This window comes from Mus musculus, chromosome 5, assembly GCF_000001635.26.
Source record: "Mus musculus strain C57BL/6J chromosome 5, GRCm38.p6 C57BL/6J".
NCBI lineage: Eukaryota > Metazoa > Chordata > Mammalia > Rodentia > Muridae > Mus > Mus musculus.
Genome location: NC_000071.6, coordinates 44522436 through 44547878, shown reverse-complemented (window position 1 = coordinate 44547878; position 25443 = coordinate 44522436). Strand labels below are relative to the sequence as shown.

The window sequence follows — 25443 nt, the reverse complement described above, 5'->3', positions numbered from 1 at the left end:
TCCATTGTTTTGACTATTTATAATGGTTATTTTCTGAGTGTGAAATTATCCGTTTTGTTTTGATCACTCCTGGAAACACTATCATTTATGTGTTAGCGTAATACATTCATGGATTTATGAATACAAATGAGTTCACAATCTAATGAATCTGCACTTATTACCTAATATCATCACTGTACTGTATGAGAATTTCTGTGTGCATTTATGAAACACAGGAACTGTTGCAGAATGGTCCAAATAACCAAAGCCTAGATACCAATGTACTCATGGGTATGTTCAGAAAAACTGTAAGTATTATTAAATAATCAATGTTTTTAATATAATTAATGCTGCCTATATGGAAACAAGAATGTGTAGCTATACAGTTTTCTCTTCATTGTTGTAAAATCTTTAGCTAACTAACACCGAAGTGTCATCCTGCTACACTCTTAGCTCCTGCTCTACCTCTCAACTCCCCATTTTTATCAGATGTCAATCTCTTTTAGCTTTTAGAATTGAGTTGTCTTTGTAAAAAAGAAATTAACAGCATCCAAGTTAGTAACAAAATGGCCCCCAAATCAAGTGTTCTCCCATCGAACAACAGTTCCTTTATGGGTTTAAACAAGTCCAGAGCAAGTGACCTCTGGACTTTTAGAATTGTAGTTTGACCAGGGGACCAAGCAAAGTTGACTTTTTATACTATTTAATTACAACCTCACAAGGATTTTATTTAGTATCTTAACTTTGTATTTTCATTACCACACTTTCCCATGTGATTATTTCTGTGCATGATTTTTCTCTTGTGAATTGCCTATAAACTTCAATAAGTGTTGAGGGAAGTTTTTTATAATACATAGATAGATAGATAGATAGATAGATAGATAGATAGATAGATAGATAGATAGATAAATAGAAAATTGAAGGAAGGAATCGAGTGTTTTAGATAGCAGAACTCCTGCTTTGGGAAGAATACATTAATAGCTTTTGTTTTCTCATTGAATTTCCACCCCCATGAACTGTTTCATTTGAAGGACGTGTGTGCCTCTATGGACTCATGCTCAGAGAGTTTTCTAGGACAATTTAGATTGTATTCTGAGAGTGTGTCTCTCACTATAAGTTGGTTCTCAGGAAGCCCTTCGGGAATCCCACCCCACCCCATTCCCACCCCGTCTCTGCCTCTCAGTGTACCCCATGTCTTTACTTGTGAGTTCTAAGAAGCATATCCAGATCCTTGTGTTTTCACCTCAACCACTTTACTAATGGGTCTATTGCACTAGCCCATACCATTTGAATTCTAAATGTGTCCATTAATATTCTAAATGTGTCCATTAATATTCCAAGTATGCTCTAGGAATCCTACTATCTATGAGTAACATTGACCGAGCACACCTACCAACTTCCTCAGGGAGAACTCTCAGCTTCCCAGTGTGGAAGATGGTATCAGTGATAACAAGAGAGGAAAACAATGGAAACTTTATAAGGAGCCTGAGTCCAGGTCTCAACATCTAAAACATGAATAGATGTTTAGCTCTTCCCAGACTAAATGTATTTACCTCATAGTAGAAGATTATTTGAACATTTCTTGTAAACATTCCAGGGCATGAATAATTTAATATGTGATTTTCTTTTTTCTCTCAAGAACACATACATAAATAATATGTAGTATATTTCAATTATACGTAACAGAAAATCTTCCTGTGTTCCTAATTCTCTGCCCATCAACGCTTCCTAACTTTTATCGAAATTTGTTAAGAAAACAGAATGGTTTTTATTATCTGCTGTAATCTTAGTCTTACTCAAGGAATATTTAGAACCTCTTCTTGGGAGTAATGGAGATTTATTCATATCAGTATTTAAATTATTTTTGTTCCAGGAATTAAAGCATAGATGTAAAGGGTAAGTTTAGCATATGCATGTGAAGCTAAGTAGATTCATAACTGGTGTGGCTGATGAGTTAGATCTCTGAATATCTAAATGTGTCCAGATCTACCAAGTATTTCATTAGATTGTGCTGTGTGGTTGCATGGTTTAATACAATAAAAGAATGTGGTAATCTCTGTTTTTCCACCGTATAAAACTGTGTATTGGGTGCAGGATTCAGAAGAAATAGTTGAACAATTCCAAATCACAAATCCAAGTTTAAATTTGGATTCTTGCACTGTGTTATGTACATTTAGATATTTGTTAACTCTCCTAATAGAAAGGTCTGATAGATCTGATGAAGGTCTGGGTTTGTGCTTTCAGCAACTCTTCACCTGCTCCAAGCTCAGAGAATGTTCACAGAGCAAATAAATGGCTATGCAGTGGGCTGATGGTGGACATGTGGATTTGGCTCCAGTGAATTTCTCAATCACTGCATGCTTTACCAATTTATTTATTTATTGGGGAGAAAGCCACACTCTCTATAGCCCACCCTGGCCTCATGGCACCTCTCCTTCCCCATTTTCCTCAGTGTTGGGATTATAAGCATGAGCCACCACACCTAGCTCTACACACAACTTACCACTGTCTCCTTTACAAAATTTATGATCTTATCTAGCATCTTTTTTATGGTAAGCAAAATAACAGCCCTCCAAAGATATCTATATCCTAATTTATTGTACCTATGAATATTTCTTCACATGGCCAAATACTCTTCCTGAACCGACTAATAAGGACTTTGGGATGGGGAGATTATCATGGATTGTATGTGTGGGTCCAGTGCAATGGCTTGAGAGCAAGCATAAAATATGGAAGCCAGAAAAAAAAGAAAGAAACAAAAGAAGCCGTCTTTACAAAGACCCCACCTGCTGCTGCTAGGTTTATGGATGAGGAAATAATCATAAACAAAGGATGTAGGCAGCCTGTAGATGCTGAGAAAGACAAACCAAGAAAACAGCTTCCCCAGAGCCTCCTGAAGGGAAGTCACAGCTGCTGATGCTGTTTCATTAGCTGAGCAAGACCTGTGTTTGACCATTGAAACTCTACGGTAATAATGTTTGTGAGGTTTTAAGCCACTGCATTCATTGGTGATTTGTTACAGCAGCAGTGGGAAACTAATACAGCCTCTGACATCCCTTTTAATCTCCTGCAGCTTTGCACAGTGTGGGTGCAAATAGAGACGCGGTTAGCTCTCCTCATCGATCCTCTCCATCACTTCTCTTCACCACATATCCTTGTTTACTACCATCTCCACCTGGGAATGGGACAAGTGAACCAAGTTTTCTCTATTTCCAAACAACTGAAGCTTAAAATGAACTATCCTGGGACAAAATGGAGAGGAGTGGGGAAATGAAGGAAGATGGAAAAAGAACAGGAAAGAAGAGTAGGAGGGAGAAGAACAGGAGGGTAAAAACTGACCTTCGAGGGGTGACATTGGCCTCCTCCCAGTCTAGATAAGGGCTCGGGTCAGTTCACTGACACCGGATGTCTTGCCTTCTCATTGTGTGCAGGCCTCTATATGCCCACTATTTATCGGTTTTTAGTGGGAGAGCTACCTGTTTATTCAGGAAAGGATTTTGAAATGCAGCTAGTTTCTTCTCAGTCATCATTTCTTCATGGACATAGCTTGCAGGGAGAATCTTATTTTTGTTTCCCATGGCATCTTAATTTAGTTCTGAGATGGTCCCACTCCTGAAAATGAGTGTTGGGTGGTGGCCAGAGGGCTCTCTTCTTCAGGCCACCCCTCTACATTCCTCAGCTGGGCTTCTCACAGTAGGATAACCTTAGAATAGCTGGGCATAGTCCCCAAGCTATTAGTAGTACCCTCTAGTTCTTCCCAAAGTGATACTTGGTAGCTCTGTTGTGTTCTATTAACTGAAGCAGAGTACAGGATACAGAGTAGACCAGAGTAGTAGTATGGAGGACAGACAATGCATAAACCAGCATGGCCAGCACCGCCAAGGTTCACCAGGGCCTCCTAAGTGGCAGCCTCCAGATGAGAAAGGGACTATTGGGTCAAGTCAGAGCTGGGAATCATAAAACACAAGGGAAGTGTGCCTGAGAGCACATGCTGGTCTCTAGGCTCCTCCTATAGTACAAACTATTCAATACACAGGGCCATGTTCCATTCTAAATATGTTTTCTGTATGACTTGGGCTTTGTCTGGAATTGAGGAAGTCATTACAATTTTAGGGTTAAAGTTAAAGAAATGCAAACTTTTTCCATTTACTTTTTCTTAGACTGTGAATAAAACTATGTTAATATATAGCCAAGTGCACTATAGAGCAATTAAACTGCCTATGATTTGTAGAGAATAAACTGCAATGTGATGAATCCAGTGGCAATTATTTGCCGTAACCTTTTTAATGTGACAATTCCTTGGAAGTTATGGTGAAATATTTCACCCTTCAACTTCATTTTTGTGCTGTGTATTTACTCTTAATAGTACAGATTCCAAATTGTCAAAATACTTGAGCTGATTTATGGTAATTAACTTTAAGTTAGAACATTTGAAGTACATTCAATTAATTTTATCTGTCTGGCGAAATACAATAAGGTCTCCAGCACTGTAAAGTTTCCTTTGTAATAATAGCTATGCATTTGCTGTGGGATGTGCTGGACTCAAATTACCCTCATTTGAATTTGATATTCAGAGAAGGCGCACGCAGTATTTGGGATTAGGCAGTATTTAGGAAATGTATACATAAGGATTATTTGGGATAGCATCACCCAAATCCCAGACTGCTCATCACACACTTGTTGATTAATCTTACCTGCAGCAAATAGGAAGCAATAACAACAGCATAAATGATTCAAAGGCTCATCCTCTGAATGTGGATCCTTTAAAGACCATGTCGAGGAACAGTTGGGCAGGAGATTCTCTTTATACTTCTTACCCCAAGGGTGTGTACAAAAGAGCTATAGATCCATATGGGATGGATTAACAGTGATGCTTTCAAAATGAAATTAAATATTCTAAACTTTCCTGAAATGGTGTGTGATCTTTACTAGCTAAAGCTTTCATTGGTAGTTTATCCTAAATATTATTTCTCTATATGGGGGATATTAAATCATGGATGTGAGAGATTTATTTAAAAAAAAACAAACTAACTAAGTAACACCCCTTGGATTTCTTGAGAGTGGTTTTAAGACTTTGCCTTAAAATTTGCACATAAACAAGCTTCCTGATTTTATGAATTGGGATTTCCAGTCTAAGAGGATTCAAATCACTGCTGAAGTGAGTGCTGGTCCTGAGTTGGGGGGCATCACATATCAGAAAACTCAGCTCAAACTCGAAAGGGATGGACAAGACCAATTTACAGCAGGCCGAGGGTGGCAGGTTCTCTTAACTGGGCCCGTTAATCCTTGATATATGCTTATCTAGCTCCAAAGCAGATAGAAAAGTTAGAATCTGCACGGTTGTGATACCTGAATATAATGAGGTTCCTTGTCAGAGATTCCCATTCCTCAGAGCAGTTTGAGACACAATGTTAGAAAAGTCAGATTTACTGATATTTGCATACATGAGATGAAGACTATTTACAAGCCCTATGACTTTGAAAACTTCATACTAACCTTTTTATAGTCTATTTTGGGGGGTCTTAATTAGCTATTTCCTGGGGTTTTTTTAAAATTTTTCTGAAGACCCAACAAGAAAATGCCAACATATTTCACAATCTAAAAGGCATCATGATATTAAAATTTATACTCTTGCTACTTAAAAAGGCGAAGCACATAGTTGAGTAATTAAGATGAAAATAGCACATTGAACATTCCATGCAGGTTGACTGGCTTTTGTTTTTCATAAAATATGTTCACTCAAAAATGTATGTGAAGCTCCACGAGTAAGTCCACTCTCTCCATTATTTTCCAACTATTAAATCTTATTTTATTGGTTTCCATCGGACATAAACCTCCGTGAGATGGTGGTCCCATTTTTCCCAAATAGTTAGGGATATGGTTTATTACTTTCAACCCAGATGGGTCATGGCTGTTTAGAAAGAGAAATGGCCTCCTGGCATGGTTTCTCGAGATGACTGCATCCAGCTGGCCACGGTGTGGGTTTGTGGTATTGGTTGGATATGTGTGTTCATGGCTTGCTTCTCTGTTTCTTTCGCAGCTATCGGCAGGACCCTCATTCCCCGTTATTTTAGCACCGTATTTGAAGGAGGGGTGACAGACCTGTACTACATCCTTAAACACTCAAAGGAGTCATATCACAACTCATCCATCACAGTAGACTGCGACCAGTGTGCCATGGTCACACAGCATGGGAAGCCCATGTTTACCAAGGTATGGAATAGGCTTGCCTATAGCTACATCCTTAAGAAGAGTTCAGTTGCTTCTTCACTTCAGCAGCTAAAATAGAGCCTTTGTTTATTATGCAAATAAGTCTTTGATAGCTGAAAGAATACTCTCCTATTGTACAGACAGTATCTGTGCTTGGTTATTTTGAAAATGTTAAGAAAGTTCAAATGTGAACCAACAAGGGAGACAGTTGACTAAGTATACCTTAATTATTATCTGGAAGCCATCTGAAATCAAAAGTCGTGAAGGGGCTAGGAAAGCTAAAGATTAAAGGTTGCTCCCTCGTGGTCTCAGAGAGTCTAGGATTGCATTATGTCAACCAAGCAACTCAGCATTGGTTACAGCAGAGATGGAAGCTGGCTATAAAGCTAACAGGCAAAAAGATGGGGAGGTCCAGACCACCCAGTATTTGATCCCAGTTCACAGCCTGCGAAAGATATGTAATGTAAACCAGAGAAGACAGAGACTCAACACCATCTTCTACACATTTACAACCTGTTACTTCAGTCATAGACAGAAAACCAGCATGTGGAATTGCCCCCTAACTGAGGACCACTCCCTAGTATGAGCACATGATCCCAGTATGTCCTCTTACAGGTAGAAAAAAAAATAGTACTAACCAAATAGTCACAGAAAATAGCAAATGAAGTTTTTTATTTATTTGTTTTTGATATCCTGAGGATCAAACTCAGGGCCTTGTGTATGCTAAATGCATGCTCTAACGGTGCATTTCCTTCAATCCTACAGAAATTTGTTTTAATGAATACGTACTCATTTAATATTGACTAAAATTCAGCATGAATCTTTTTTGTGATATTAGTGATAACAGCTATCTCTTTTAGAACAAAACACAGATGACGGACCTTTCTAGTTAAAGGATGTTGGATTATCAGGGTTAATTACCAAAATTCCTACTGTAAAGCTTGAGATGTGTTGCTTGTGTAATTTTGCTTCAAGAAATTCAATGCTTCATGTTAGTATCATTGACCACATTAGTATGCATCAGTCTTTCACAGTGCCCATGATGGTGTATGAAGCCAAAGTCGTGGCACCTGAATATGTAATACAATGGAGAGCCATCGACTCCATAGCATTCTGACTTTGACAGTAGGCGTTTTTAATGTGGCAAGAGCTAGGGGTTTTCTCTGCCTTATAGTTAACCAGAGTGGAAAGGACTCTGTCAGAGAACTGCATTGTAAGAATGCTGAAGTCCATCCAAGGAAGAAAGTTTTGCTTATGGAAGGAAATGTCCTATGGGATGAAGGCTTAATTTGCCTATGACATAGAAGATAGAGGACATTTTCATAATCGTGCAGATAAGATGCATACATATCTCCTTCCCTTCCATGGTTACAAAGTCTCAGTAGTGCAGGAAAAGCCTCTCTCTCTCTCTCTCTCTCTCTCTCTCTCTCTCTCTCTCTCTCTCTCTCTCTCTCTGATGTCAATTCTTTTAGCTGATTCAAATAAAATATGTCACCTCCTTATGCTTTAAGAGAAACAACGCATGTTAATTAAATAAAACTTTTCCATCATTCAGAAACTATGCTCAATGTCTGCAGCCATTGAAAAATTTCAGAAGCATTTTGTGTCAGCCTTTTTATAGGTTTAGTCAGTATCTTTCTTTCTAGGGTCAGGCCCAAACCCACAAGAGAGCAAGGTGAGTTGATCTGAGGGGATGTAATGGAACATTTTAGACTTGTGCTAGACCACACCCCACCTCACTTTTCTGAGGAATCCACAAGGCATGAAGTGCTTTTCTCATCTTAGTTAAGACACAGAGGTTTGCTTCTTGGCTTCATTTTATCTGGAATGTTCCCTCTGCTCCCCAGTGTGCTGTTTGTTTGTTTGTTTGTTTGTTTGTTTGTTTGTTATGTGTGTATGTTTTGGTTTTCTTTCTTTCTTTCCAGGAAAACAAGGCAATCACTAGAAAGAGCTGAACATAGCTCCCTTGGCTCTGAGAGCATCAATTATTTGGACCACCTATGTCATTTTGCTCCAAGGCAGAATGGACTATTTGCCTACTCCTGTAATAAATATTTCAATACTCTGATGAAAAATATCTCTTTCTAGGACATGTAGTTTCATTATAGCGACTTAATCCAGATGCTAATTATGCACATTTATTTTTAGGAAATTTGATAGGATTCGAAGGATTCATTTTTCTTCTCTCTCTCTCTCTCCCTCTGCCTGTCCCTCCCTCCCTCCTTCCACCCTTGATGTTCACTATGCTACTCTAATTTCCTTCTGTTCTTATGTTAATTAAAAATAACTTAGCCTTGTGTAATCAAACACTATGGCTATTTTAAACAAAAAGTAAGCTTCCTGGTGCCACAAAGAAAGAGAATTGTAAAACCTGAGCTGGCATTCTGGTCCTACTCCTGGAGGATTTTTAGCACATTATGTGTCTGCAGCTTACATTGTTCTAATTTAGACGACCACTAAACTGTTTCTCCCCAAATAGCATTTGACCCAATGGCTCTGAGTTGCTTTTATGAAAATTTGGTCAACTAGCGAATCGGAAATCAGCCACATTCCTAATCAACAGAGATATTAAATATCCCTCAGGGGTATAGTGAGCATTTTGCAATTTCCTGATACCAGGAACATTATAGATTAAGGATAAATATGTAATTAGAATTTTTAAATGCACATAATAAAGCCTTTCTTTTATGTTTTCAATTTCAAATCAAATAGAAAAACAAGGCTTAATAATCAGAAGAGCATGCCGGGAGAGTTTCAGAGTCAAAGCCCCTTGAGTTATTGTCAAGGATGTGAACATGTGAACATCGGGAGATCCTGAGAGAGCCACTGTAAATGTAAATTCTTGGCTTTTGCAAAGTAAAACAATAGGTACAACCCCTGTTGGATACCTGCATCACTTCTGCAAACATGAGTTTTTGGATTTTTTTTCTCTTCTCAGTTATTTATCATGAAATCATTTACTCCTGAGACAAATATAACCTGGAAGCACATTAACTAAGTGTCCTCTAAGTGAACACTTCTCACTTGATTTTCTTCACAGTTGTTTCCCATTCTGACTTTTCCCTGTGTATCACACTACAATCTAAAATTTCTTATGTCAAAGATCATATCCCCCTAATTAAGTATTATGTCCCCCAAATAAAATTTACATATGTGATATCTCTAGGTAAAATTCAGAGAGCTTTTTAGAATTTAGATAGTATTCTAAATTCTCTATTAGACTCACGCTGTTGTTCATATATAAAGATACAAAACTAAATATTCCCACCTATTAAAAAATATACACATTGCTCTATGAGAGCTGTTGAATCATAGGACAGTGTGATCAGTATTACTTCATTAGCTAGAGAGAGAGAAGGGTTAAAAAGCTACCGGGTAGTTGGAGAAATGTTCTTTTTTACTTTTCTCATTCCTGGCCGAGTCTCAAGCTAGCACGTGATCAACTGAATGCCTGCCAGCCTCTTTCTTGTTGATCCTCCGGAGACCATCTGTGCTGGGGGCATTGATTAGAGTGTGTCTGCTGGGATTACATCTTTTCTGTTGCCATGCCAACTAATCAGCTGATTTTGGTTACCACAGAAACAAAATGTCAGAGCTCACAGTACGGTAACATGAATTCAGCACAACAGAAAATGTTTTCTTAATTGGGGACCCTTTTTGATTTTTGGATTCCAACAGAAAAGCAGGATATTTTTTTCCTTTAAAGACCAACTTTAGATAAAAGCTGCATTAACTCTATTGATTAATAAGAATCTACAGATATTTTTTGAAGTGAGAAAACATTACTTTTACTTTATTAGCTATGCTTATTTTTTTATATTTCCTAACAAAGGAGACATACACTCTTCCATATGTACCTCTGTTATGGTTCTTGGTGGTTGCATAGAAAACAAACCACAAAGCTTTGGATTTCATTTAGCTTCCATTAGAGAAGGGGAGTCTCCCGGAGTCTTGGGATAATGCTATATGTATAATCATTTGGGAGGGGGGAAGAACACCGACCAAAATTCTCTTGCATCTTTCATTTTTGGATATCATTTAACTTACTTTAAAAAAAAAATCTGTTGTAGTCAACTGGGAAACAGTTCTAAGAATTCCCATTTTATACATAGTACTCCCTGGATACAGTGAGCCCATTTGACTCCAAAGGGAGCCCGTGACTTGTGGCAATTTTCCATTTTGTTGGCCTGACGCGGTTTGTCTGTAAGAGAAGTCCCAACCAGTTTGCTATGACAGAGTGAAGGAAGGAAGCACCTAACCTTGGCCCTGCAGATGCTCCCACTGAGCAGACTTCAGAAGGATTACACACTTTCCCTCTCATCATAAAACTTGGATCTAGCTGAAGCAGACCAGAGCCTTTTTCTACCCTGATCCTGTGGTTTACAGACAGAAAACAAATAGATGATAATAGCAGCAGCAGCAGCAAGAACAACAATAATAGTAACAATAAATGACCCTGATATTAAACCAGGCTAATATATTTGTTTAACTATCTAATAATCCCATCTCTTAAAAAAATAAAGAAAATATTATAGCCTATGGATATGTTTTTCCCATAGATAGTTTACTTGTGACCCTCCCTTCTGTGAAAGTTGTCACTGCAGGTGACTTGTATGAAATTAACACCCTGAAGTGGAGGTAGGGATTTGGTTTAATCTGCATGATACTTCTTTGAGAACCTTGGTAAATTAATTCCAGTGCTCGAGATGTGTTTGGGAGAATGGTTTGGGGACATTGGCGACATCTGCCTTTCTACTCACTAACACTCATAGCTAAGCTGCCAGAAACCATGCTCAGCAGACAACCCCTCTCAGAGTTTTAGGGCATGGAGCCCACATGTCCAAACTTACTCAGAAGTTCTGCTAATTGCTTCTGAGGTTGAGGTCTTCACCCAGATTATCAATAATTATCTCATTACATCCAACAGATCTTTGATAAAATGAAGATGGCAAGTGTACTTTTTTTCAGCAGAGCCTGATTAAGCCTTCTATACTGATTCTTCCCCACAACTTCTGAAATGTCTCATCAGAGTACATGGAACGCCCCCGACCATTGCCTGTGACAGTTAGAACTTCCCAAATGGCATAGTTTGTATTCTCCCAAGAGGAGAATCATTAACCACATCTCAGGATAACTTGATGTAAGCTGTTAACCACTATCTTCCTGGACTACAGCTTTACAGATTAGCCTTTACACATTCTTTCAGAAGTTTGCATATCTGTGTTAACTAGGAAATCTTTCTCCCAGAAAGTCTGAGCAAAGACTCAGCATAGTAAAAAGGAGAAAACGTATGGAGTCTAAAGGCCAAAGCCCCTGTCATTCCCAGAGATATTTCTTGTGATCTGCATCTCAACACAAACATCATGGTGACCTTTTTTGGATTCTCTCTTCTCCTAGGTTCTGTTTGTTTTATCTGCTCAGCTATATCTGCCTGCCCCGTTCTTCTTGGGCTAGGCACACTAGACAGCATTCTCTTTGCAGAATACACTTGGTGGTGTGGGGCCATACTCGATTTCCCTCAAGTTCCAGAATAAGTACAAAGTATGGTCAGAATTCAAATCTTGTATCCTCTGTTTTCAAAGCCTCCAAGCATTCTTGTACTGCTCCCTCAAAGCAAACATAACTAACTAGTTGTAACTAACTAGTTGAACTAACTAGTTCTAACTGTTGATGTCATTACCCGCTCACTGTCCTTTAGTTGAAAAAAGGATAGGGGTGTGTATTGCCTTGTATTAGTCTCTTCCCTCCCAAAGTCATCCATAGTGAAAAGAGTGGTAGAGTGTAGAGCTGGATCAATAGTCTAAGAATAATACAAATATGAAAGGTTAAAATTACCTTTGTCAGTGATTGTTAGGGAAGAGAGACTCTGACATATCATATATGTTCTTAGGAAGGTGAAGGACTAGGCAATGTTTTATGTAATATAAACAAAACATGCCATTGATGATGATGTGATTGGTGTAGTTCCGAGACAACCCACTCTTTTCCCCATCATCAGTGGCTGCATCAGGTTGCATTCACTTGCCCTCTGTGGAGTTCCTCTTTGGAAATGAAGATGTACTCTTAATGGGTAATGTTGTTGCAACTCACACTTCAGTGTGAGTTATCTTGTGGAAAACCTTATCCCAAGTTAAGGCTGCCAAGGATGGAATAAGTCTATGGCTGTTGCACCCATGGGAGGAAGATCGTGAAAATAAAGAAGGCAATGAGACAACCAAACAGTACTAGTTGCTTTTGAACTAATGTCCCTGGAAGATGGTTTGAACCCCTGTCTCCAGATTAAAAAAAAAAAAAATCAGAACCATGTAAATTCATTGGTAGTAGAGTAACTGGTACTTGAAACTAGCAAGCTACTTGGCAATCTTTGCAACCCATTGACTCTAGAGCTGTTGCTTGTCCCTGTCCCTATGTACCATGGAGATACTGCCCAAGGAACTCAAAGGACACTACAGTACGTAGTTGATGCAAGATACAAACTATTGATTCTATGAGCTACATATCAAATGAGTGTGTTGTTTGTCACTTCCAGGTATGCACAGAAGGCAGGCTGATCTTGGAATTCACATTTGATGACCTCATGAGAATAAAAACGTGGCACTTTACCATTAGACAGTACAGGGAGCTGGTCCCCAGAAGCATACTAGCCATGCACGTAAGTAACATAGTTTCTATTTTATTTCCTTTCTTCTTATACTCACTATATCTTACTCAGCAAGGAAACCCAATTCTGTCTGAAGAAAGCCCCACTATTACCACACCATAGGCCAATCAGTTCTAATTATTGAGTCTTTCTCTCGACCATTTGAACACACAAGCTCTTTTACCGCCTCCTTTGTTTCCAAGCTTGTAAGAGTTTTTTCATATATTAGTGGGGTCCCTTTGATGAATGCTTTCTAGTTTCTTCGGTTGCATCAACTCAATATCAGATACTTTTCTACCCAGGTGCATGCACCTGTTACCCGTAGTGAGAAGTGGGAACAGTTTCTAATTCTGGTTAGAGCCATGTGACTGGATGTGAGCATCCTGTTCTCAGGAGCTATTGGTCCTTCCGAATGATGTTGTTTCTCTGGTGTGGGGGTGGGGAGTGGGAAGATGCAACAGAGTCAGACTTCACAAGCTTGATTTGTTTATGGCCCTGAAAAGTCAAAAGAGAATAAAATAACTACTGATACCTTTACAGAATTTACTAAACCGGGCCTTTGGCTGGAAATTTAATCTGCAAGTGTCACTCAAGGACTGACTTCTTATCATTCCTATTTCTAAAGAAAGGAAAGAGATGGCCCAAAATCTTTCAGTACAAACAAGGCAAAAACAAGATTGTGACCCATTGTGTCTCCGAGTCTTCTGAATGCAGCCTGTCCCTCCAGACCTTTGCTCTCCCCTTCTCCTTCTAACCTATTACTATTTCTGCCTCTTGTGGTGACACCAGGCCTTCTGCTGTAGCACACTGATTTCCAAGTCTTCTGATTCACCATGCTTACAGTCCTTTAGAACCTTCAAAGCCAGTTTCACACCTTCTGCTCTTCTGCAAGAAGTCTGGTGTATTTGTTATTTTTTTTTTCTCAAAATACACTGGAAAGGCATCAGAAGGGTGTGGGTAAGGTCTGAGGCTATACATTGAGAGCTCATTCGATTATATTCCTCTTCATGAGTGGCTTTGAGCCGTTGGTATGACATCTCTGGAATTTTAGTCCCTCATCTATACAAAAGTGTGATTATGTCTTGGAGAACCCAGAACCCGCTTTAGAATTAAGGCTTAATGACCACAAAATCTGCTTAGGATGATACTTGGATCAGAGTAGAACACCTGTAGGTGTGGGTTTCTCATTCTCAGCATCGGTTGCTGCCCAATTACAATTCAAGCCGCTTGGTTTTTAGCACGGCACCACTTAATGAATCTACATAAGCCACAGAAGCTCAGTGTTCATAAAGACCTTACTTCAAAATTGACTTGAAACTGTGACTTTATGGTTGTTTTCACCCATATTTCTATCTATAGTTGCAAATAAGAATGATGCTATCACTGAATGAGAAGTGCAGATAAGAATATGATTCTGTTAGTCATACTAAGGAGGTCTTGTGAGTGTAGACATGGAGACAAGGCTGTATACCTGTATCTCCCTATGTATGACACCAATTTGCTAAGAAGGGTAAAGAGTGAAGAGGATCAACCAATAACTCACTTTCAAATGCAATGCAAAAAGAATACATCTTTTTGTTCTGGGATCTGTTAAAATGTAACATTTGGAGTACTCTGTAGGACTTTATGTCCTATGATACTTTGGGAAATGTAATACCTACCCTTTTCATCTCATAGGATAAAAATTATTAAGGACATTGATCTCTAATGTCCATTTAATAGAGAAGAAAGTGAAAATCGTCTTTCTCCACATACAAAAGTAGAGACTCTACATATATATGCAATGGATTTTGGCATGTTATATTATTATATCATAGATAGCTGCAGGTTTTCAAATGTATCCTACATTCAGGATAGTAAAAAATACTACCCTTATCACAGCCGGAAATTTAATCTGCAACTGTCACTCAAAGACTGACAGGGAACAGGCATGGTTTGCCAAGTTCAGAGGCACCTCTTTCTCTTGTTCAAACTAGAGTTCTTCTGACAGGGCTCAGTGACTTTCTATCTGAAGACACAGGGCCAAGGTCCTTCTCAGAAAAGGCAACATCCTTTCACCACACATCCAGTGCACAGCTGAGGCAGCCTGGTTTTCTATTCTTGCAGAATCAATTTCAAAATCTCCTTGTGTACTAGATGCAAGCAACTTCCAAACATAAATTAAATTGTCTCCAGCAATCTATCCCTCCAAGAAAAATCAAGAGTGTCAAGAATGTGCATTTCAGCAGCAGCAACAGAGTCTAGCACTTTCAGAAGACCACCTCCTGGGACTGAAATATGTCATTCCCTCCCCCTCCCTGTTTAGGCACAAGATCCTCAGGTCCTGGATCAGCTGTCCAAAAATATCACCAGGATGGGTCTCACAAACTTCACCCTCAACTACCTCAGGGTAAGACTGATGAAATGACTGAGGAAATGATTTTGTTTCTTAAAATTGAAAAAGAACTTTAGTTGAATTTTGTGTTTTGGTTGTGTGTGTGTGTGTGTGTGTGTGTGTGTGTGTGGTTTTGTTTGCTTGTTTTTTTTGTTTTTTTTTAATGTATCCTAAAACTGAGTTAAATGAAGTATAAGCCAGCTGCATAACCTAGGCCATAACCCAGCTACTCGGATAAGAGGACATTATAAGTTCAACTGTGTGGGCTACAGAGTAAGCTTAAGGCTGTCCTTCGGAACATAATGAAATCCTATCTCAAATGAAAACAAAATCTAAGTAAGAGACCTGAGGATAGCAGAGTGTTTTCCTAGCATGTGGGGGGCCCTAGATTCAATTCCCACTTAAACCAGGTATGTATAAAATACATGCATATTCCTCCTCTATGTGTGTGTGGGGGGGGGTAGGTGGGTGTGGTGTGTGTTTGTATAGTTGTGTGTCTATGTGTGTATTTGTGTTTATGAGTATAGGTGCAGTAGAAGTTCTGGCTTCAAATGCTGACACCATTGCATACACTAGCAAGATTTTGCTGAAAGGACCCAGATATAGCTCTCTCTTGTGAGACTATGTCGGGGCCTAGCAAACACAGAAGTGGATGATCACAGTCAGCTATTGGATGGGTCACACGGCCCCTAATGGAGGAGCTAGAGAAATTACCCAAGGAGCAAAAGGGAACTGCAACCCTATAGGTGGAACAACAATATGAACTAACCAGTACCCGGGAGCTCTTGTCTTTAGATGCATATGTATCAAAAGATGGCCTAGTCGGCCATCACTGCAAAGAGAGGCCCATTGGACTTGCAAACTTTGTATGCCCCAGTACAGGGGAAAGCCAGGGCCAAAAAGGGGGAGTGGGTGGGTAGGGGATTGGGGGGGTGGGTATGGGGGACCTTTGGGATAGCATTGAAAATGTAAACGAGGAAAATACCTAATTAAAAAAAAAAAGAAGTTCTGGCTTAGTTAATATAGCAGCAATCATGAACCTAGGTAGAGTTGACTTTGCTCATTCGTGTGTATGACTGATTCTTGGAGTTAATTACTCAAAAGGGAGCCATGTCTTTATTCCATAAGTGCATTGGTAATACTCAGTCTGTAGTTGTATCCACTTTCTAGTGTGGCACTGTTTGAGTTTGCTGCCTTTGTGTTTTCACCCTAGACTCACCTCCTCCTAAGGACATGAGTGTGCCACTCCAGGCAAGTAGCCAGGGCTATAGTCTTCTGGAGAATTTCAACATGGTGTTGAAATGCAGGCCTTTCTAAACCTTATAAATTCTCTATACAACATGACATGGGTTTTTCTAACTTGATATAAGTTGTTTTCCTATTTAAATACTAAGTGTTTTAGACAACATCTTCTCTATATAATACTAAGGGACTCCATATTTTGTCTAACAGAGTTACAAAAATCATACCAATTTAATATAGAATTCCAACAGCCAAGTCACTGGTGACATATCTGGTTTCATTCACAAAACAAACAGTGTACTACAGAGTCCTGAAAAAGTGACAGCCACTTTGTCCCTGATACACTATCTCCTCTCTGTGCAGCAATTAGACTCACTAGTGTTCTCCTACCACAGAGTTGATACTATGGCTTATCTACCCGCCAGTGTAATCTGGGTCTATGGGTTCTATTTTATAGCCACTGTGCTCTGTGAACAAGCCTTGTACCTGCTGAAATGAAATAGGCTTTGAACAGGTTCACTCTTCTATGAAAGTGGAGGCAGTCTTCCAATTCATTCACACAATTCTAGACACTGAAAATACAAAGAAAAAAGTCAACACTCTGTGACTTAGTGATAACTTCATCCCTAAGGGGTGAGACTCACAAGAAGAAGACACCATAGAGTGGTAAATAACACGATGGAAGTTTCCAGAAGAAAACTAAGATACCCCAGGATGAGAAATAATTCGGAAGGTTTCATATGAAAGGTGATTTCATGAATGGAGTGGGCAAAGGTAAAACAAAAGAAAATTGAAGGAAGAGATGGGAAGTTTCTACTAAGTAGTAAACAGAATTTACACAAGAAGAGTAACATATGTCCTATATGCCATCAGAGCATATAGCAGATTTCATGGTAATTGTGCCCAGTGAGGAGCCAGAGGGATGAGAGGGTGAATGTGGTGGGTCTTGACTGACCTGTCTGCTAGGCAGGGAATAATTGTGATGAGGAAGGTCTGGCAGAGTCCTGGTTTGGGGTTGAGAAAGAAGGTTCTCTCCGTAGCCTAGAGGCCTTGGAACCAAAACCAGAACTGGCAAGAACCAGAATCGATTAGGTTTCCCATCACCTCATCCATCACCCTCACAGTCGTAACAGTCCTGAAACACTATCTGCTCTGAGGATATCTAAAACCTGCCAAGAAGAGTGAGACTCCTGCAAGTGTACTCAGCCTGGGCACCTGGAGCTGTGTTCCCAAACATCAGAAGTCTGCCTTCAGAACCAGCCCTACTTGGGCATGGCAGACTCTGTGAATGGGTAGCTGGGCTTGGGGACCAACCAAGGATTTGTTAGGATCCCATGCACAGACCCCACATAGCCCCTTTCGCCACTACATTATCTCTCTTCAGGGACAAGAAGAAATAAAAGCTATAGGTGTCCCTTTTCTCAGAAGGATGGCATTCTACACCATGTTCTCAGCTGACCTTCATGGGGATCAGGGACTTTTTGACTAATGTCTTCATGAGATTTTTAGACAGACTCTTGGTGATTAACTAAAGCCATAAGTTCCTTCCACCTCTGCTCCCCAACCTCTCCTGGTCATCTGTAAATGGTTAACTTCCACTGTGTAATCAAGTCCACCACATTCAGCAGTCCTGTACCTTTAGCCCATGAAGACTCTGAGGGTGGAAGAATTGCTAACCCTCTCTCCTGATTGTGAATGAAGGCAGGAACCCTTTGTGAGAGGCACTTCAGGGTGGTGCTGGCTATATGCCAGATCCTGTACCACATAGCTCTGGAAGTCTCACAGAAACGCTGTCCATGGTCACCATCCTCAGGAGAAAGGGGGCTATGGAGAGGCTAAGTGAAATAAGTCACCCAGCTTTGTGTATCAATTGGCAGAACTGAGGAAGCCTGCCGGAGCATCCGTGTTTCATGGCACAGCTCTGCCTCTTGGCAGGTAGGAATGGACAAGGCTACTGATAACATGGAAGGCATCAGAATCTTCATCGAATTGGTCATGATTTCTTCTTTCCAGGTTTCCACAGTCTAGCTTGCTGCCTGTCACATAATTTCTGCTCTTCTCTCCCCATTGAAGTTTCCCAGGCCAGATCCTTCTCCTTCCAGATGTATTCTTTTATCACTTCCTGTGAGGGTCTCTCCCTTGGCATTGCTGGAATTGTCAGCTCTGGGTCCTTGGTGGTTCTTGGCAGATCCCGTAGACAAAGCATCACTTTATCTCTTGCTCCTTGGTCTAAGTAATGTGAAGACTTCTGAGTTCCAAGGAAATGTCACTTGAATGAATACTTAGCAGATGGCTTGTTAAATGATAGATTTGATTTTGAATGACACCAAAAAAAAAAAAACCTGTATGATTAATTTTCAAAATCACTCCTAGAATTTCACCATGGAAACTAAGCAGCAGAGAAGTGGGTTGTATTGTATTGAAAAATAAAAGAATCTTCTCACTCTCTAATGTGAAAAATCCCTGCTTAAAGCCTCTGACTCTGAGTTTCCTGTGTCACATTTTTGTTCGACCGTATTTCTGTTTATTCTGTTATTGCATAAGTATAAATTTTTATACTAAATTTCATTCTACACCTTTCATTATTTGTGAACGTATTCTTTCCACTCTGAAGAACAGTTGTGGGTTTGTTTGTTTTTTTTTTTTTTAAGTGAGGATTTTTGTCTATTTCCTTTGGCTGGCCTTTCTTAGCTACTATGATACTCATTTTGTTTTTTAATTTTATGCTTAACACAATGTTAAGATGATTATCCTCAATCTAAACAAGGAGATACTCCGTTTGTGACTCTAGATCCATCCATATGCATAATTTTTGCCTACATGCAATCGGGTTACATATGACTTCCTTTCATAAAGATGCACATTTCATATTATATGTGTATGTGTATGTGTCTCTGTTGGTCTATATGAAAGTGAGTGCAGACGTCTCTGGAGGCCAGAGGCTTCAGATGCCTCTGAAGCTAGAGTGACAGGTGGTTGTATGTGACGGAAACAACTCAGATCTACTGCAAGAGAGTAGCAACTGCTCTTAGGTGCTGAGCCATCTCTCCAACCACGACATATGGTTTCTTACTGTTATTTGGTGAGCAATGACATCACATTAAGCATATATAATAGCTACAGTTTCTCCAGTGCATTATGGTGACAGTGGTTATTTACTTATCTCTCTGATTGGAAGGTGAAGTCATCTTCAAGTTGTTGCTATCATTAATTCCTTCCCTCCAAACCCCTTCATTGATTACTCTTGACTGTGTTTCCTCATAGAGGGTTCATTTATCACTTTCTTACTTGTCTGTTTGGTTTGGCACAAGCTGCTTTAGTTCCCTGAGCCTCATGGTCATCTTCTGAAAATTAGGAATGAGATATCTCACAAGGCTGCCATGAGGACTGCTGAGCTTCACAACCTAATATACAGAGGAGCCCAATAAGTGCTAGTCACATTTTGTAAAGTAGGTCAGAGTCCAACTTTCACTGCTGGGACTGATACATGCATGTGTGCATCCACATATGCTGTGTGTCTGCGTGCATGCGTGCGTGCGTGCGTGTGCGTGCATGTGTGTGTGTGTGTGTGTGTGTGTGTGTGTGTGTGTGTGTACCCCTAGTCAAAGCAATGGGGAACGTAACTAACATACCTTCTGAATATAGCTGTTTTTGCAGATATGCAATCATTGTTTGGGGAGATTTTAATGCAATCTACAGGGTTTATTCTACTGTTCCTTTAAATAATCTTACCTCTTCAAATGAGTGATAGCAAGTGGGAATGGGCACTAACACCTGGGAGGTTCAGAGTCCTGTGCTTTTGGTTGTGAGTGGCTTGTTTTGTTTTGACGCTGCACCTTTAATTTCCCACACGAGTGAAGAATTCTGCTGTTGCTATTGCCATGCCTTAAAGAACAGTGCTCCCTGCAAGTCATCTCCACTGACAGCGTGGACAGCGCAGGCCCGTGGCTAGAAGTATTGGGCAATTAACTTTGGAAAATGACCCCAACAGAACGACATGAAGTAGCCTCCGGGAGACTGAGTATGGCTGGAGTCAGCACTAGAATCCTGCTGAGTTTTTTCTTGTTTCAGATTTCTGTGAGACTCCTGGCCAAATATTTCCCTTGATCACATAAGAGAGGGAGGAATGCCACAACAAGCCTGAGGATGGAGCAGGTGCCCCACAGAGGAACTAAGGTGGACCAAGAGACTGTGCTGGGGTGCAGGCTGCTCTTTTCTTGCTTCATGTGTTCAGACAGCGCAGTGACAAAGCCTTGGCATTCTGGGATGGCAAAACCCACCCAAGCAAATCTCCCATGCCTGATGCAGTGCCTGGCATACTATAGATCCCCAGAGTACTAAAGCATGTTGTTTAGAATTTTACCCATAGGTCACAACAGGCTTGCCACTATTTGTTATGGTGTCAGGCTATATCCAGAAAATAAGAACTTTAAAACTACCATAATATCTTGGCATTTTTGATACAAACAAATGTATGACCCTGGTACTCATCCTATTGATTGACATATATAGCCATTCAAGGGTTATCTTATTCACACGGTGAGTAGCTGCTGGTCAAAAGCTGGAAGATGATACCCCATAGGAGATTAGCAAGGACCACCATAATATGTACAGACTTAGCCTGGTTCAGAGATCCACACTGTGTTCCTCAAGGACTGTCTATAGTTTTGTTAATTACTGGGGAACCTATATACACCCCTAACACTGAAATTGAAATCATTGCCATTTTTCTACTTATTTATTTATTTATTCACTTTATATCACAATATCAGCACCCCTCCTCCCAGTCCCCTTCTCATACATCTTGTTCACCCCATACTCCCTCTTACTCTTCTCTGAGAAGGGGGAGGCCCCCCTGAATATCACCCACCCTGGCATGTCAAGTTACTGCAGGACTAGATGCATCCTCTCCCATTGAGGCCAGACAAGGCCACCAGTTAGGGGGACAGGATTCACAGGCAGGCAACAGAGTCAGAGACAGCACCCACTCCAGTTGTTGGGGGACCCACATGTAGACCAAGCTGCACATCTGCTATATATGTTCAGGGTACCTAGGTCCAATCTATGTTTGCTCTTTGGTTGGTGTGTTAATCTTTGGGAGCCCCCAAGGGTCCAGGCTCGTTGACTCTGTTGGTCTTACTGTGGAGTCCCTATCCTCTTCAGTTCCCTCAATCCTTCCCCCAACTCTTCCACAAGACTCCCCAAGCTCCATTTAATTTTTGGCTATGGGTCTCTGCATCTGTTTCCATTGGCTGCTGGGTGGAGCCTCACAGAGGACAGTTACGTTAGAATCCTATCTGCAAACATAACAGAGCCTCATTAATAGTGTCAGAGATTGGTTCCATGAATAGGTTTCAAGTTGGGTCAGTCATTGGTTGGCCATTCCCTCAGTCTCTGCTACATCTTTGTCCTTGCACTTATTGTAGGCAGCACACATTTTGGGTCGAAGGTTTTGTGGTTGCTATCCTTATCTCAACACTTGGAGTCTTGCCTGACTACAAGAAGCAGCCACCTCAGGACCACTAATAGCAGTCTCAGATAATCACCCCAATAGACTTCCTGGGATGCCAAATCCAGCCCTGGACAAAAGGTTTAAAAGTCTGAGGACTCAGTCTCTGAAACCTCGGTTTGTCTGATCTCCCCATCTTCCTCTTCTAACTCTTCCTCCTGCCCCCTCCTCCTCTCCCAGTTCTTCCTCCTTTCTCCTACTATTCTTCTTCCTCCTCCCCCCTCTGCTCCTTTTTCATCTCACCATCTCCTCCCTTTCTCTACTTCCTTCTTTCCCTTTCTTTCAGTCTTCCCCTCCCCCTTCCTTCTCCTTCTACTCCTGCTGCTTCCCCTTCTCCAAAGCCCCATTTGAGAGAAGGCAGAGAAGACCCTTCAGAGACAGGAGGATGTTTCACACTGAGAATGATTAAAACCTGGAACACCCAAAGGGCATTTTTAATTGCATTTAGAAATAGAAAAGTAGTATACACAGCTACATGGCAAAGTTGTGCATGCAATGCACCCTTAAAGACATAGAGTAATCATAACTTACATAGATCATAGCAGCTAGCAAGCAATGATCTCCTAAGTCAGGCTGGAGGGAACAGCCATTAGAGCACCTTATAGATAAGCATATACATAAAATATATAATAATGATAGATGACATAAATTATGGTATATATCCAAACAATGAAACAAAAACAGTATGCTAGCCAAGTAATCTTAAAATAATTTCAGAACCATAGGTGATTGGCCTTAAAAGTACAAATCGGACCTGGATTAGAGAAAGCAATTTTCCAACCTCAGACACAGAAAAAGAGGAGAAAATTGTTGTTAAACAAGACACTGAAAGTCAAGGCACATGGCTAGGTGGGAAATTGCCAGTTAGTTTAAGGAAAGGTTGGAGATTGTGAAGTTAAGTGCATGATGGCATCCAGAGTTGACTCTCTCATAAAACACCCCTTTTCAATTTTATGGAATTATCTGAGGAGAGGAAAATGTGTGTAAGGAAAATAGAAAAGGGGAACAAACGGAGATATTTTGAGCTATGTGAATTTAAGTTGAGGGGAAAAAACAGGGTAGCTAGCTGAAACCGGAAAAGGAGGCTCAGCTCATGGGTTACCCGGGCTCAAGGTCTCTCTCTGTGTTTATGTCTGGCTCCATTTCCATTTTGCTGGACAGCATCTTCCTGTCCACCTGAAACTCCAAACCTTTAAGCCATAATTTCAAAATGCCCAAGTATAGGGAGCTGCAAGGTCATGTGGATTCGAACCTCTCGATTTTAGTTATCTCATTCTGCAGGATCACTAAACCCAAACTCTGCTGCTCTATCAACTATGATTGGAATGTGAAATGTCCCACAGAGGCTCATGTAGAGTTCCAGCTGTAGTAGTGTTCTGGAAGGTTGTGGAAAACTTTGGGAGGTAAAACATTGCTAGAGAATGTGAGTGACTAGAGCAAGCCTTGAGGTTTCATGTCTTGGGCCCATGTCCTGGGTATTCTCTGCTTCCTGACTGCAGATATGTGGCCAGATACCTCAAGCCCCTACAGCTAACCCTTCCACTGAATGATGTGTGTGTCCCTTTATAAACTGTCAGGCAAAATAGATCCTTCCTCCCATCAGTTGCTTCTCGTCAAGTATTGAGTGGCGGCAATAAAAAACTATCATACCTAGCTCCTTCTCAAAGCAGACCCTCTGTGCTCTACCTGCCCGCTTCACTGGTGGTGGAAACCTGGGCTTTTATGTCTCTGTGTTTTCTAATAGTCTCTTACTCCAAATCCAGTTGACAGGGTTCAGTGGCAGATAAAGAATGAAATAAAGAAGGAAGCCAAGCAGGCCTGATTGATAGCAATGAGAAAGAGCCAGAATGATGTTTGGCCCTGCATCTTGCTGCTGCCTCTATAATCAGCATCCAGTTTAACACTGTTCTTAAATAAGGATGTGAATGTCACCTTCCAGAATTCAACTCCAGAAACCCAAGACAGACATATTTTATCCTAAGGAAGGAGTCAGGGAAGTTTGATTTCCTTTTCTCTTGACCTTACCCTTGGCTTCTTCCTGTGCCTTACCTACAAAATAAATCTGTGAGTACCTCTCAAATTGCTGAACAGTCTAATCATGAGTGGGAACTGTAGATAAATGTTTCATAAGCAGAACTTACAAACATGCACGATGGCAGAGACTAGGTCACACTTCTGAGCTTCATGCCTTCAGCCACCTCACTGGCTGTGGAAGGTTGGCAAGTAAAGTCCTTGCTTTGGAGACAAGGTTGAACTGTCCCCAGACCCTGGCAGAGGTCACTTCCTCCGCTCTATGCTGTATCTATTAACTCTGACTTGTGAAGAAAAACAAAAATGCTTCCTATTCTATAAAGTGTCATGGAAGAGGTTGGATATCTTCTACCTCCCAAGGCTGTAGAACACACAAGGTTATACACCCTGCCATGCTTAGTGAGCTGGTGCTCCTCTAGAAACAAGCCTCGTTCCCTTATTGCCTTAACCCATGTTGCCCAAACTGTTGCTGTGTTACCTCACAAATCAGTGAGCTTTGATCAAAAAGCCAGGTAACTCCATTGCAATTCTATCTGAGCTGCTCACTCTTCAAAGCATGTTGACCCACGTTGATTCATCCAGGTCAGCATCCCTATTAGCCCAGCTCACTCTCTTGAGTCCTCACTCTCCACATTTTAAAATGTGGAGATTCAGATAGCAAGGAACAGAGTGACAGCCAGCATTCTGTCACTGTGTCTTTCTAATTTGCACAGATGAAAATAATATTGAACTGAATCGATATTGCTATTTTTACAAGTCAAAAACCATTAGCTATTGTCCATTTCATTTGGATTACGCTAATGTTTAAGGGACACGAATAACAGCCTACTAGAAAAATGCCAGGCTTCATGATTTCCCACTGCCCACCACTGTCACCTGACTCTTACTCAATGTCATAGTGGGAAATGTAACAACCATTTACCAAGTGACAACCCTGTGCCAAGTGTTGCCAATCATATAACTCTCTCCCTGTTGTTTATTTAAAAAAAAAAACTTAAATGATGTATATTTTGAACAGATCATTTCTTCATGTAGCACAAAATTTAAAACATACAAAAGCTCTTTACCTTCACATAGTCCTTCTGCAGAGACAGCCACAACTGTCTTGTGTTTGTTTTGGTGTTTATTTGTTTTTCTCTTAGGCATAATCTGTGTGTCTTCCAGAATGTATTGCCTTATATATGCACACTCACATTCAAACACAAGCTCACACACAGTGGAACAGACTGCCTGTAGTACTGTGTTACTGTTATGTCCCAGGGAAGAACATTACTTTAGCAGTGTATAAAACTGGAAAGAGAGGCCCATTGGACTTGCAAACTTTATATGCCCCAGTACAGGGGAACGCCAGGGCCAAAAAGGGGGAGTGGGTGGGAAGGGGAGTGGGGGGGGGTGTATTGGGGACTTTTTGGATAGCATTGGAAATGTAAATGAGGAAAATACCTAATAAAAAAATTA

General features: G+C 40.5%; 1 protein-coding gene across 14 annotated transcripts in view; it reads left to right on the top strand.

The window, feature by feature from the left end:
• Positions 1–25443, top strand: part of Ldb2 (LIM domain binding 2) — a 363805-nt gene that overhangs the window by 251881 nt on the left and 86481 nt on the right. For all 14 annotated transcript variants that reach the window (XM_017320689.2, XM_006503755.4, XM_006503756.4 and 11 more), the window contains exons 3-5: positions 6020–6192; positions 12719–12841; positions 15135–15218. In XM_017320689.2, the coding sequence (XP_017176178.1) occupies positions 6020–6192; positions 12719–12841; positions 15135–15218 (380 nt within the window). The remainder of the gene's footprint in view (positions 1–6019; positions 6193–12718; positions 12842–15134; positions 15219–25443) is intronic.